This window comes from Neomonachus schauinslandi, chromosome 8, assembly GCF_002201575.2.
Source record: "Neomonachus schauinslandi chromosome 8, ASM220157v2, whole genome shotgun sequence".
In the NCBI taxonomy this organism is placed as follows: domain Eukaryota; kingdom Metazoa; phylum Chordata; class Mammalia; order Carnivora; family Phocidae; genus Neomonachus; species Neomonachus schauinslandi.
The window spans coordinates 9,302,911-9,318,241 of NC_058410.1; the positions used below are offsets into that span (position 1 = coordinate 9,302,911).

Sequence of the window (15,331 nt, forward strand, 5' to 3'; positions counted from 1 at the left end):
GGCAACCTGGAGGAACGGTGTTTGATTTTCCATTTCGCCCTGCAGGACGCTGAGGATAAGAAGAATGCCAGGTCTGGATCTTCTCGATCATGCACCACTGAGCAGTAGGTGTGCTCGCCCTTTCCAGTTGACTTCTTTTTTTTTTTTTTTTTTTTTTTTTTTTTTTAAGATTTTATTTATTTATTTGAGAGAGAGAGAATGAGAGAGACAGAGAGCACATGAGAGGGGGGAGGGTCAGAGGGAGAAGCAGGCTCCCCGCCGAGCAGGGAGCCCGATGCGGGACTCGATCCCGGAACTCCAGGATCATGACCTGAGCCGAAGGCAGTCGCTTAACCAACTGAGCCACCCAGGCGCCCTCCAGTTGACTTTTAAAGTAATCTCTGTTGGCCTGAATCAAAATTGAGGGCTCTCTTCACCTAAGAGCATGGGCTTGCAGGTCGGAAATGCCAGACAACTAACCCCGGGGAAACTGGGCATCATCTTCACAGAGAAGCATAACCCCGTCTTCGAGTCCTCCCAGGCTTGCTGGTCGGAAATCAACAGGACTTTGTTAGGAGGCCCTGCCTTCTCGAACCACAACACCTGGAGGGCCCCTTCCCAGCCACGTGGGGGTGTTAAAAGGAATTGAAAGAGCACAGCGGTGCCCAGGTTACGGTATTTTTTTCCACGTTCGGTTTGCTTCCCGCATTCCCTAGGAGACAAAGTGGGCAGCACAGAGCGCCCCTGCCCACGTCCCCCCTTCTGTGTGCAGCACCCACCTGGACTGGGCTCACCGCGGGGCCTGTCTCTAACTTCAGACTCTGTTTCCAGCAGAATACCAGCCCTGCCCCCCCTGCCCCCCCCGCCCCCGCCCCGAGCAAGCCGTTTCCCACACAACAAACTAAGCGGCTCAAATTAGAGCCACCATTTGCCACAAATTGCCAAGTTACAGTAAACGCGAGTTGGCCAGTTCCAGGCACACGAAGGGGCCGTCCAGCCGCAGGTCCGGGGGCCGCTGGGCTCCAGAAACCCTCTGCTTTGGCCTTGAACATACAGAACAAAGGTCTCTATTCTGATTTCCTGGATGGGGACTAAATGGTGCAAAACTCAAGTACTTACGGGATGGGGGGGAAGGGGATGCGGCAGGAGCCCTGGCATAGAAAAGTCCGAAACCAGGCTCAGCAATGCCCTGCAGTCTGGGCTGGGCAACCCCAGGGCAGGGGTTCATGGGGAGCAGCGCAGGCACCCACCCACCCCGGGAAGGCCTACAGAGGGGACTAAAGCAGTGACTTCTGAAAATCCGGCCTCCTGGCGCATTTCCTTTAAGTGACTTGTCAGAGCATTTTGAGGGTGAAATGCATACTCTTGGTGCATTTCTTTCATTGCCTATTCTGATTACATTTAGGGTAGGTATATTTGTTTTGTTTTTTGTTTTTTAAAGGTTTTATGTATTTATTTCAGATAGAGCAAGAGAGAGCGTGAGCACGAGGGGAGGGGAAGGGGCAGAGGGAGAGGGAGAAGCAGACTGTCCCCCCACCAGCTGAGCGGGGAGCCCAGTGTGGGGGCTCGATCCCAGGGATGATTGACCCCGGGATAATGACCTGAGCCAAAGGCAGACATGTAACCAACTGAGCCACCCAGGCGCCCCAGTGTTTTTTGCTTTTTGTGTTTTTTTTATGTATTTTTTATTTTTTTATTTTTTTAAAAGATTTTATTTATTTATTTGAGAGAGAGAGAACAAGAGAGAGAGAGAGCACATGAGAGGGGGGAGGGTCAGAGGGAGAAGCAGACTCCCTGCCGAGCAGGGAGCCCGATGCGGGACTCGATCCAGGGACTCCAGGATCATGACCTGAGCTGAAGGCAGTCGTTTAACCAACTGAGCTACCCAGGCGCCCGCGCCCCAGTGTTTTTAAGTTACGGAAGCATGTAAGATATTACCCAGGAATTTCATTTCAGGATAGGAAAGGAAGCGCCACAACATAGTGGTTATTTTTAGAAGAGCCTTGAGGTTCTCTTGCCCTGGTGGGCTCTCCTCTGAGAACCACCGCCCTGTGGCAACAAGGCCTTCTTTATTCAATGCGGAGGACGGACAGGGCCTGAGGCCAAGAGAACAGGGGAGAAAGCGGGACAAAGGAGGGAAAACCACCATTCCAGAGTGGAGAAGTTCAAGGGCGTGTCTTCTGTCACCTCTGCCCAGGACGCTGACGGTGACACCCCAGACTCGGCCTCCTCGGCCAGCTTCAGCCGGAGTCACACATCTGGGGTCACCAACCATCTCGATATTCCTGAGACTGAGGGGGTTCCCAGGACACTGGACTTCCGGTGCTAAAGCCAGGACAGTTTGGTCACGCTACCTCTGGCCCAACAGCCCCTCGCAAACTGGTTTCCCACCACAGAGGGCTGGGCAGGGGCCTGTGTCCTTTGCCCACACTCCATGTCCTCCTTCACCCCAATGCACACATGTCCACACAGCACTTACATCACACCCCATGCACACCACACACACACCACACACAACCTTACACCACACACACACACCATGTAGATACCCCTCCACACACGCACACCACACACACACCTTTCCCAGCCTGAACTTCATAAAGCTCAGGCAGCTTGGGCAGCATTGAGAAGACTGTAGTCACCTCTGCTGGGGAGGCCATCCCTGGGCCCCCCTCAGACACAGCCCCCCTCTCTCTGTGGTCTTGGTTTTAGAGCCAGGAGGGATCTGCGATCATACTATGAGATGTGCAGACCTGATTTCCAAGATGGTAGCAACAGAGCCAAGACTCTGGCCTCCTGACTCTTGCTCACCAAACAGTCAGCTGCTAGTTTAGAAAATATTCTGAGGGGAATCTAAATCCACAGCCCTGTAGCAACACACGGGCAGTCCCGCTCAAGGAGAGCCTGTTATGGGGGTAATTGTGTCCCCCAAAGATGTTGAAGTCCTGACCCCCAGTGCCTGTGACTGTGGCTTATTTGGAAACAGGGTCTTTGCAGATGATCAAGTTAAGATGAGGTCAAGGGTGGACCCTGATCCACTACAACTGGTGTCCTTACGACAAGGGGAAATTTGGATGCAGCGACAGATGCACAGCGAGGGAAGACAGAGAGAAAATGAGCGAGCGGCCACGTAGGAGCCAAGGAAGAGCTGAGCTGCACCCCCACCCCCCACCCCAAGCTGTCAGGGAGGCCGGAACAGGCCCTGCCCTCACAGCCTTGGGCGGAACCACCCTGCCAACACCTTGATCTCAGAATTCTGGCCTCCAGAACTGGGAGACACAAAACGTCTGCTGTGTAAGCCGCTCGGTTTGTGGTCCTGTGTCAGTGCCGCCCTGTAAGACAAATCCAGAGTCCCGGCTCTCCTCTGTCAAGCTTCGGATGTCCTGGCCCAGCTCAGAGGCCTTTTCTCATCCAGCAGATGAGGCTTTTCTACTGCAAGAGCTGAGTCATTGCTGCAGCTGAATGATGACGGGCCCGGGGAACAGTCGGCACCTTCTACCTGCTCTGCTCCCCAAAGAAGATCTTTATCTTTTCCTCTCCATTCAGAGCAAGATGTAGCTAGCTTTAAAGAAAAAAAGAACAAAACAACTCTGCTGCATGGGCCAAAGCTCTGCTTACATGAAAGCACAGGTAAAAATAATTCAGCTTCGGTGAACCACCAGGAAGAGTGCTGACAAGAGTAGAGCGCGTCTGCTGTTGGAACCGCGGGCGCCATACACGTACCCGCGGCCAGGTCAAGGCCTTCGGGATGGCCCTGAAGCACGGAGTTGTACCACCTGGAAACACCAAACGATAAAACACCATGGGATGGGCCTGCTGGTGTTACATAGTAACCGATCTTTTCAGTGTTAAAACAACATTGCGTTCGTGGCGCAAGTCCCACTTGGTAATGGTGTATAATCCCTTTTTAATAATCCTGTTGCTGGATTCAGTTTGCTAGTTTTTTGTTTTGTTTGAGAACTGTTCTATGTCCACGAGAGATATTGGTCTGTGGTTTTCTTGTGATGTCTTTGGCTTGGTATCACAGTAACAGTGTCTCGTAGAATTTATCGGGACCCACATTTATCTAATGGCATTCCCTTGTGGTCCTTTCTTTTCCTGTGAGGTTGACAGCAATGTTCCCTCTTTTATTCCTGATTTTAGTAATTTGCATCTTCTTCTTTTTTTCTTGGTCAGTCTAGCTAAAGGTTTATCAAACCAGCTGAACTTTTCATAGAACCAAATGTTCGTTTTATTCATTTTCCCTATTTTTCTTTAATTAATCTTCACCATAATCTTTATTATTGTTTTCCTTCTGCTTGCTTTGGGTTTTCTTTTCTTCCCCAATGTTTTTTTGTTTTAAAGATTTTATTTATTTGACAGAGAGAGACACAGAGAGAAAGGGAACACAAGCAGGGGGAGTGGGAGAGGGAGACGCAGGCCTCCCGCGGAGCAGGGAGCCCGATGTGGGGCTCGATCCCAGGACCCTGGGATCATGACCTGAGCCGAAGGCAGATGCTTAACGACTGAGCCACCCAGGCGTCCCTCCCCAGTGTTTTAAGGTAGAAGGTTAAGTATTGATTTGAGCTCTTTCTTCTTGTTTAATGTGGGCATTTACAGCTATAAATTTCCCTCTAAGCACTGCCTTAGATGCATGCCAGGTGTTCTGGTATATGGTGTCTTCATTTCATTTATCTCAAAATCCTAATTTCCTTTGTGACTCGCCTTTCGCCAATTGGTTATTTAGGAGTGTGTTATTTAATTTCCACATATTGGGGGATTCCCCAAATGCCTTCCTGTACCTGATATCTGGTTTCACTCCATGGTTGTTGGAGAACTTCCTTTGTAATCGTCCTTTTAAGTTTATTACATCTTATCTCACGGATGAGTGTATGGTCTATCCTGGAGAATGTTCCATGTGCACGTGAGAAGAATTTGTATTCTGCTGTTGTTAGGCACAGTACTCTATGGATTTCTACTAGGTCTAGATGGTTTATATTGTTGTTCAAGCCTTCTATTTCTTCATCGATCTCCTGGCTAGTATTTCCATCCATCACTGAAAAAGGGTATTGAAGACTCCAACTATTATTTTTGAATCTTCTACTTCTCCCTTCAATTATGTTAGTTTTTGCTTCATGTATTTTGGGCTCTGTTGTCCGTTGCATATAAGTTTACAGTTGTTATATCTTCCTCATGGATTGATCCTTTTATCATTATAGAATATCCCTCTTTATCTCTAGTAACATATTTTGTTTTAAAAAGTTATTTTACCTGATAGCAGTCTAGCCACTCCAGCTTTTCTAAGTTTGCTGTTTGCATGATATATCTTGTTCTATCCTTTTACTTTCAACTCATTTGTATCTTAGAATCGAAAGTTGTTTTCTGTAGATGGAATGTAATGGGATCTTGCTTATTATCCCCTCTGACAACCTCTGCCTCTTGATGGATTGTCTTGTTTCTTCATATTTAATGTTATTATTGATAGAGCTGGAGTTATGTCCGCCATTTTACTTTTTATCCTCTGTGTGTCTCATGTCCTTTTTGTTCCTCTAGTCTTCCTTTACTGTTTTCTTTTACATTAACTGAATATTTTCTATTGTAAATTTTAGTATCTTTAATAATTTTCTGCTATATATTATTAGTCATTTTCCTGGTGGTTGCTCCAGAGCAACCACTGCCCAGCAAGCAATTCCCAGTTTTACTGGGAGCTCACATGGAACTCTTCAGTTCATAGCTTCTACCTATTAAAAACTGGGCAAAATATGCCTTCCTGTAGTTTAGTGAAATTTCTTCTGTTCTCTCTCATCCATTCATGCTTTTAATGTAGCAGATGTTAGTTGAGCCCCTATCGTATGATGTACTTCGTATCAGGTGCTTGTGACATAAAGACGGGTAAGACACGACCTTACCACAAAGAATAGGGCTAGGGGACCCTCGGGGCAGAAGTGAATCACTTATGTGTACAGGTGATGTCACTCAGCAGCAAGAGGACGGAGCCTCTGGATCAGAGAACCCCCGAGGGCAGCAACAGTTTGGGGTCTTTCATAGCCACAAGGTTTGCCATATCTATGGCTAGCAGATGTTGAGCGCTGTTTCACAGGTATACAAAGCAGGCAGACTCTAAATGGCTAAAAATATGCATAATGGGGCTATATGTAGAGCAAGGGGATATGTAAGAATTTGAGTTAGGCACCTGTGGGAGGGAGTTAGGTACCCGCTATGAAATAAGTGAAGAAACAAACAACATGGGAACCAACCTACAGGGACCATCCTTAACTCATTTATATGACAATATGGTAGGAGAAAAAGGCAGACCAACATATGTTGAAGAAAACAGTGTGGTTGCACCATGAGGACAAGAGAGGATAATTGATAGAACAAGATTCCAGAGCAAGGGAGAAGAAAGCAGTCAAGAGTCGTGGGGGAGGGGTGCGGCCCTGGGAGGACTACATGAAGGCCTGGATAGGTCTGAGGGCAGCTGAGCTATCCTGGTGCCTACCGCTGGCCCCTCATACGTGTGTTTGTTCAGGTCCTTGGTCCAGGGCCCTTCTGGGGCCTGTATCTTGCCCCAAACAGAAAATCAGTCTTTCTCACTGAGCCAGATTTGTACATAACTTAAGTTCTCAAGTGTGTACATCACTCTAAGTTCTCAAGTTTAATGATATTATTTTTCTACCTTTGAAGTGATGAAGATAAAGAAGCTAGTTCTAAAATTACTGTCTCATCAGAGATACTTACCCTTTACTCCCACCAACAAAGACACAAAAGACAGAGAGAGAGAGAGAGAGGTCAGTACTCTAATTACAATGACTTGTCTCCAACAACTTGAAAACAAGGAGAAATGTCAGCCAGCTGAAACATTAACATTAAAATCAGTACAGATGGGTCAGGTCAGATGGGTCACTAACATTAAAACCAGTACATATATGCAGGTTTGCCTTAAATGGAAAAAATGGTTCTCAGACCTTTAAATCTGCCTGTAACCTGAACAGATGCTTAACCTAAAAAGGGAGGTTGGCCAGCCTAAAAGTGTGGAAAAAGCCAAGGTGATTGGTGACAGTGGCCATGGAGCTTTGTGCAGGGGAGGAGCCTTAACTGATGATTTCCAGGACAGATATTCCTGTCCTGATGGCAAGCCCGTCCCATTGAGATGGATGCTCTTAAACATTCCACTCACCGTTTTTGTGTTCTCCATCCTGGCTGAGATCCAGCCCAGGCCAATTAAATCAGAGTTCTCGAGGGTACGGCCTGGGCATCTGTCTTTTTAAAAGCTCCCCCAAGTGATTATGATGTGCAGCTAGCATTGAGAATCCCTAATCTAGCTAATTCCCCTAGCTGTGATGCCATGCCCAACATTATCTGTGTTCTCGTGGGTCTGCATCAGCCAATTACATAAACTGGCATTCTGATTCTGTATATTCATCCAGAGCTTAGTTAATGAGAAGACTTCCCTGACCATATACACCCCAATGTCCACAATAGCCAAACTGTGGAAAGAGCCAAGATGCCCTTCAACAGATGAAAGGATAAAGAAGTCCATATATACAATGGAATATTACTCAGCCATCAGAAGGGATGAATACCCAACTTTTACATCAACATGGATGGGACTGGAGGAGATTATGCTAAGTGAAATAAGTCAAGCAGATAAAAACAATTATCACATGGTTTCACTTATTTGTGGAACATAAGGAATAGCATGGAGGACATTAGGAGAAAGAAGGGAAAAATGAAGCGGGGGAAATCGGAGGGGGAGACGAACCATGAGAGACTATGGACTCCAAGAAACAAACCGAGGGTTTTAGAGGGGAGGGGGGTTAGGGTTAAGGAGGACATGTATTGCATGGAGCACTGGGTGTTATACGCCAACAATGAATCATGGAACACTACATCAAAAACTAATGATGTACTATATGGTGACTAACATAACATAATAAATAAAATAAAATAAAAAATGAGAAGCCTTCCCTGAGAACAGGTCCTTCTCTCTCAATGTGGCTGACTAAAATAGGCCAGCAAGACTGAGGACTAGCCCCTGGGCCCTGAGGAATTCACCAAGATAATAAAATGTTACCTCCAAAAAAGTAACCTCTTGGGTGAGGACACCACTGGCGTCCCTTCACTGGCCAAGAAAACTCAAGTCCATCTTGGTTGTTCCTATATTTTACAGAGGTAAAGTAATAACATGAGAAACAAAGTATGGGTCGGCAAAATGGCCAACCACAAATTCTCTAAGAGCTGAGCTCTAAAGGACTGTATCTATTGTCCTTCACTTTTCTTTAGCTCCTGACTATTTCATGGACATGACTGACTGCCTCCTTGGCATCCATTCCCCACATCTTCTTCCTAACAGAACTGCAACTGGGCTCTGCTCTCTACCTCCCCTCCCTTGAGGACATAGGCCTTAGAGGAAATTGACCCCACCCTCAGCTCCTGGGGTGCTCTGATTTGCCTCAGTCTGTTTCCAACCCCAGAGCTCAAGAAAGAGCAAGTGCCCTGATGTCGTCAATGAGACACAGGAGTTGGTTTTCTTTTAAGCTTTCTACTGAAGCATTATACACATACAGAAAAGTGCATGTATCATGTGTATAGCTTGACAGATGTTCACAAACTGCATATGCCTGTGTAACCAGCACCCAGATCAAGAAGCAAAATATCACCCGCAGCCTGAAAGCCCTTTTCTGCCCTCTTCCATTCACTATTCCCTCAAGGGTAACCACTGTCCCGACTTCCAACACTACAGGGTCATTTTGCCTGTTTTATACTTCTTTTTATATAAGTAGAATCAAACAGTATGTACTCCATGTCTGGCTTCTTTTACTCACATTCTGTGTGTGAGAGACTCATTTTTATTGCATAGAGTTGTAAGTTGCTTACTTTCATTGCTGTATAATGTTCCATGATGGAATAAGCCAAATTTATCCATTCTGCTGTTGATGAGTATTTGGTTGGTTTCTGGTTCAGGAGTATAGCAAATTGTGCTGCTATGAACATTTTAGTCCTTGTCTACTGAGGACACATATATGCACTTCTGTAGGGTAAATACCTAAGAAGGATTGCTGGGCTGAAGGGAATAGATACATTCAACTTCAGGAGATACAGCCAAACGGCCTTCCACAGTCCCACATGGGACCGGACCGATTTTCCCTCCCATCTGCAGTGTATGAAAGTTCCATGTCCTTGTCAACACATGTCTGTCTTCTTCACTGTTACCATTTTGGTGGGGGTATAGATGAGATTCAAGGAGTTTTGCTGCAGGCTTCAAGTTATCTCTTCCTAGTTAGAGGAAGCCAGCCCATTCTCCCCATGGATGTGAATGAGAAGCAATAGCCAAAATGATTACTAGTAGTCAATTGAGGCCAATTGTCATCAAGTTAAAATGAAAGGACTTGATGACATCATTAAGCTGCTGAATCAACAAACAACTCAATCCATTACCTCCCAGCTGCTTTGCTTTTTCTGTTGTCTGTATTGGAAAGCATCCTCCATGTTATTTTCAAAAGCACTTGAGCCTACCACATCCTTGCTTCATTTTTCTGATGGGGAAACTGATCACCAGTGAAATATAACGGTTACCTGAAGGCCTGGGAGTTAGCAAAGGGTAGAGTTCAGACCCAGCCTACTGCTCTGCCCCCTACATCATGCCAGCACCCCCTTCCTAGCAGGCGGTACCACTGTCATCTCTCAGTTTGTGCACATGACTGCAAGTCCTTTGATCACATAGCTGCCATTTGTCAATGATGCCAAATTATGTAGCCAATATGCCAACAGCCATGCCAGTTAACGGAGGGACCAACCATCTTATGCAAGAGGGGATTAGCAGCTGTCTCCTTGCTGCATCCTGTTCCGAGGAAACTGTCAGCCACACGGGGCAAGGCCCTGGTCCTCCAGGGGAAAAAGGACTGGTGCTTTTTAATCATAAATCACTAATGAGGACACGAAGACAGTGAGAAAAGCAGGAGCAAAAATTAAGAGTAGCAAATGCATCTTCCAGCTAGGCAGATGCAGGAGCTGTAACTATCAGCTTCCCAACTTGGAAACCCAAGAATCTTTCGCCTAGTTTTGTAAAGGGACAACCCATTGATATAAAAATTCAATGGAGCAATGGAAGGCAGTTCAGTGACCTAAAACATCTCCTCACTATAAACCAGTCTTTGTGATTCAGCCTAACTGCTCTGCCAACACACAATATTGTAAAGCATTCTGCAGCTGACTTGTCCTCATGTCCGTGGGGCAGACAGAACTCATCACTTTCCCCTTCCAACCACGGTAAATTCATGGTCTTCAAGATCCAGATCAACTAGTGGAGTTGCCCCTGGACTCTAGATTCAGATGCTTGCTGCAGGACCAGCAGCCAAACTGCTCATGTCACTCCCCCACACTTAAAACCCTTCAATGCCTTCACATTGGAATTCTAATGAAATTCATACTTCTTGGTCTAGCATTCAAGGCTCTATATGACCTGGCCCTGCCTATTTCTCTGACCATGCTGATCTTCTTTTTATTCCTTGAACATGCAGTAGTCCCCCTGCCTTACCCGTGGTTTTGCCTTCCATGGACGCTTCAGTTACCTGCAGGCCAGAAGCAAGATAATCTTCCTTCTGATAGGTGGTCAGCACGTCAAGCGCCATGGTCAGCAGGGAGTCTGCTTGAAGATTCTCTCCCTCTGCCCCTCCCCCTACTTGCGCGTTCATGCATGCACACGTTCTCTCGCTCTCTCAAATAAATAAATAAATCTTTAAAAAAAAAAAAGGGTGAGTACAGTACAGTAAGATATTTTGAGAGAGACCACATTCACACAACCTTGATTATATTATTATACTTGTTCTATTTTATTATTCGTTGTTGTCAATCTCTTACTGTGCCTAATTTACAAATTAAATTTTATCATAGGTATGTATAGGAAAAACCATAATATATCTAGGATTCAGTATTATCTGTAGTTTCAGGCATCCCCTGGGGGCCTTAGAACACAATCCCTGCAGCAAAGGAAGACTACTGTACCATGTTTTTATGGCCTCAGGGACTTTGTGATTATACTTCCTCTTCTGGAACTCCCCCCCCCCCCAGCTCGTTGGCTAGTAAGCAAGTCATTCTTCATTCTTAGTCAAACGTCACCTTCTCCAAGAGCCTTCTCTGACCAGTTTCTCTGAAGTAGCACCCCTATCACTCTTTATCATGGCACCTGGTTTATTATCTTCCGAGTGCTCACTGTGACATGTAATCACTTGTTTATTGCCTATAAGCTCCACAACATCAGGGACCCTGTATCTCCAGCCCCTAGAATGGCAGGAGGAACATAGGAGATCTTCAATGACTATTGGTTGGATAAATGGGTGAATGAATAACGGATGATCCAATTGTGGATTAACCAGTGGTGTGGCTTTGTTCTCTTCTCTGCTACCTGAAGTAAGACCATTTAGCTATTCACTAGATCCTTTGCCAAAGAAATGTTCCCAAGAAAATAAAATACAGAGAAAAAAAAAAATAGAGTGGGGAGAGGTTAGGGGGAAAGGAGACTGGAATATACATTAAACATAAGATTTAAAACTATCTGTGGTTTGTTTTTACCATACTGTCAGGTGTCCTGGGGGGCTGCATGAGGCAGATTGTGAGTCCCATCCAGAGCCACACAATAGGATCTTGGGATTACAAATATTTTTAAATGAGCTTTTCCATTTTTTGTGACAAATTTTGTGACCAATATATTGGTCAGCCCCTGGGAAGCCACTGGCCTTTTGAAAAGATCTCATGATAAGTGTGACATACAGTTTTCTGAGCACATATATGACTATTAGGGTACGCTGTATAAAAACGAGTATCCCCACTTCAGAGATAGCTGTGCAATCAACTGCCCATCCTTAAGCACACAGTGAATAGTACATCATCACTAGAATTTTCACCTTCCACAAACCTTCTGGTTCAAGCTCCCCATTTCACAGATGAGGAAGCTTGCAAAGCGAGTTAGCAGATAACTTTCTCAGGGTCACAGAGCTAGTGAGGAAAAAGATCAACCTCGGCCCCAGACTCCAGACTCCAGACTCCAGATTGGGTCCTTGGACGATACTACAACACATTAGCTAAGCCCAGCCATGAGCAAAGGAGCGGGTTTCCCATCAGAACAGCGAAACACAGGAAGGGGCGGGTGCCCTGCTGCGAGAATCTGCAACCCCCACAGCTCTCACCTTGGCTACACGGAGAGCGTGACAGAGATGAACACAGACAAGCCCAAACCAACAACTCGTCGGGGTGCGTGCGGAACCGTGACCTCCCGCAACATCTTCACCCAGGTGCGACTCAGCCCAGAAGCCATCTGCCCCCAACGCTCAGGAGCACCCCAGCCTCAGAGATTTTCACCAAAGCTCAGGGGCCCGAGTACCTCAAAAGAGAGGCCAGGGCCCTCCCTGCCTGACGCTGGAGGGGGAGTAATCCTCTCCCCAAACCAGTACTCAGCAAGGCCTGAGCAAGACCGTGGGGGCGGTAGGCACGCGGGTGGGGGGTAGGAGGGGATGACAGGAAGGGAGGAAGAGAGGGAGGAGCAAAGCAGGGACAAATGCCTGTGGATCCCCTTCTCCGGATTTCAGAATCTCGGCTCAGGTTTCTAGGGAATGGAAAACAGCTCTTCACCCCAGCTTCCCGACCGGCCGCGGCCAGAACCCGCAGACCAGCGCCCTCTCCGCCCCTCCCCGGGCTCGACACTAGCCGGGGGTTAGGGGCGACCAAGGGCGGAACCCCCGCCAGGCCGGCAGCGCACCCGAGTCCCGGGGTTGGACGGCGGGGGCGGCCCGAAGCCCCGGGTCTGCGCCCCCTCCCCGCAGCCCGGCCCGCCGGCGCCCGCCCGCCCCTACCTGTAGTAGCGGTCATCTTTGAAAGGCGTGAGGTCCTCCTTCAGCTCGCGGTACGCCTCCTGGAGCCGCTTGCATAGGTGCTTGAGCTCGCTGCAGAGCGGGGGCTCGAAGGCAGGGTACTCGGTGTCCATGCCCGCGCCGCGCCCGCGTCCCCGGCGCCGAGCTCGGCGTCCCCTCCTCCCGCCGCTCCGCCCTTTGTATTGCTTCCTTCGCCCCTCTCTTCCCAGCTCCGGCGGCCGGGGGCTGCCAGCGCACTGGGCGGGACCGAGAAGGAGGAGGAGCAGGCGGCGGGGAAGTGGGGAGGGGGCGCGGAGGAAGGTGGGGCGGGGCGCGCTCAGGGCGCCGCCGCGAGACCGTGGGGGCCTAAGCAGCGGAGGGTGCCGCGCTCATCGGCCCCCGCCCAGGGAGAAGGAGCCGGGGCGTGGAAATCCAACACAAGGTCATCTGCCGCCCAGGACAAAAATATGAAGGGCCACCCTCGCTACAGCTCGTATTGGGAAAAGGAAGCAACCGGAGATGACAGGAAAAAAAGGAAAATGGGGCTTGGAGGAGGACTGAACAGGTCAAAAACTGGAGCCAGCTCCCACGTTCAGCACCATGGACAGCCCCAGACTGCTTCTCCCTCCCCCCCCCCGGCCCTGGGTTCTACTTGGCCTAATACAAAAACATTTAAAACCAAGCCCATTATGGTTATGTCATAAGAAATATTTTTTAACGATAAAGGAATGTGTCCAAATGAGATGACTCTTCCCACACGTTCTATAACCATGGGAGGAGGGGGGAAGGGGGGAAAGGCAAGGGAGTTTCTCATTCTCTACAAGCTCAACATTTGAGTATAAAATTAAAACTCACAAATCAACACGTCTTCCATGGGACTATCTATCTAAAGATGGTATGGTGTCATCTCTGGCGAGTTTTTACAATAATAAGTGAAGAAACAATTGTTCCTCATGAGATCAGAGTGTTTCTACCTGAGTGCAAGGTTTCCATGCACTGTTGATCTTGTATGCATTGGGGGAAACATTTTACAAACATACATTTGGGGGGCCCCACTTACACTATTTAATATAAATTATAGAATACAGGTCCCAGGAATCTGTATTTTTCAAAGCTCCCCAGATGAGTCTAATGATCAATCACTTTTACATATTCTCAGAATTCCCATGCTATACTCTAATTTAACCCAGTCTTCCTTGCTCTTTTTTATCCCCATTTTTTTTTTTTTACATTTTTATTTTTAAGCAGTCTCTACTGAGCCAGCCAGGTGCCCCTATCCCCATGTTTTATTTCCTCCTCCTCCTCCTTACATTTTGGAACAAATTTTTTATCTGCTAGCTAAGCTCTCTTGTCAAGTCTTGCAAATAACTCCATAAATTGTGATCATCCTGCACCCTGCACAGTTCAGTTTTACCCTTAATTCGTTAACATGAGTGTTTGTATTTAACAATCTCCAAAGGACAAAGAATGGAGCTCAGAACTGACTCTACCCAAAATACAGTGCAGAGAGGCATGCTAAGAAGAGGAGCTTCAGAAAGCACATGCGCTGATTTGTTTCCTGAAATGAGATAGAAGACTGTGAGACCAGCATCTGCCACACTTCAAATATTTTATGATTGGCTACAGAGAGCTTATCACTGGGGAAAACATTAATCAGCCTCAAAGATACACTAGAATGCTTAAAAAAAAAAACAAAAACCCCTCTGGGAAGACTTCCTAACTTCTCCAGCCTGAGCCTTTTTTCCCTTTGAACCACAATAGCTCCTAGAGGACAATGCAAGTTTTCCTGCTCCAAAATTGTGCGATACTATTTTGTGATCTCTTTCACCACAAAGAGCTAGAAATGCTAGATAAAATATCCCATGTCCACACCTGCATACATATATATTATACTATAATTACTTTTATATAATACATATTATATAAAAATATACTATATATAAATATATAATATATAAATAAATATATAAATATACTATATTTACATACATATATTAGTATATATAAATATACTATAATTACATACATATAATATACATATATTGTACTATAATTACTTTTCCTTTTCTGTACATTTTATGTCCTCTAGAATTACCAAGGTCTTTTTTTATTCCTTAGTTGTCTATGTACTGATCATTAATTCAACCTCAGGTCCCCCCCACACACACACACAAATTGCCTAACTCCCCTCTTAAGATATTCAGGCACAATGGTGTGTTCTATCCATTTCATCTTTGTGAAATCTCTTCTTGGCCTTCTGACCAGCTCTGGACTGGTTGCCCTAGGCCTGGTGTACAGCTGTTATCTAAGCAATCACTCCACCACCATCCTGGAGATTTTCTCACTTTATCTGTTTGGGTCCCATGTCTTTCTCTTTATTGATGGAGCATATCTTAGAAGTGCCTGAAAGTCCCATTGACATCACGGTCTCTGCATCCTATAGGTCAAAGCAGTATATAGGGCCAGCCTAGATTCAATGGAGTTACCATGACTCAACCCCTTGATAGCAGTGGCGTCATGCCCAAAAG

At 46.6% G+C, this 15,331-nt stretch overlaps 1 protein-coding gene across 2 annotated transcripts in view; it reads right to left on the minus strand.

The window, feature by feature from the left end:
• Positions 1 to 12,937, minus strand: part of TMEM181 (transmembrane protein 181) — a 71,984-nt gene extending 59,047 nt beyond the window's left edge. For both annotated transcript variants that reach the window (XM_044917269.1, XM_044917268.1), the window contains exon 1: positions 12,807 to 12,937. In XM_044917269.1, coding sequence (XP_044773204.1) covers positions 12,807 to 12,937 — 131 coding nt within the window. The remainder of the gene's footprint in view (positions 1 to 12,806) is intronic.
• Positions 12,938 to 15,331: the final 2,394 nt, after the last annotated feature.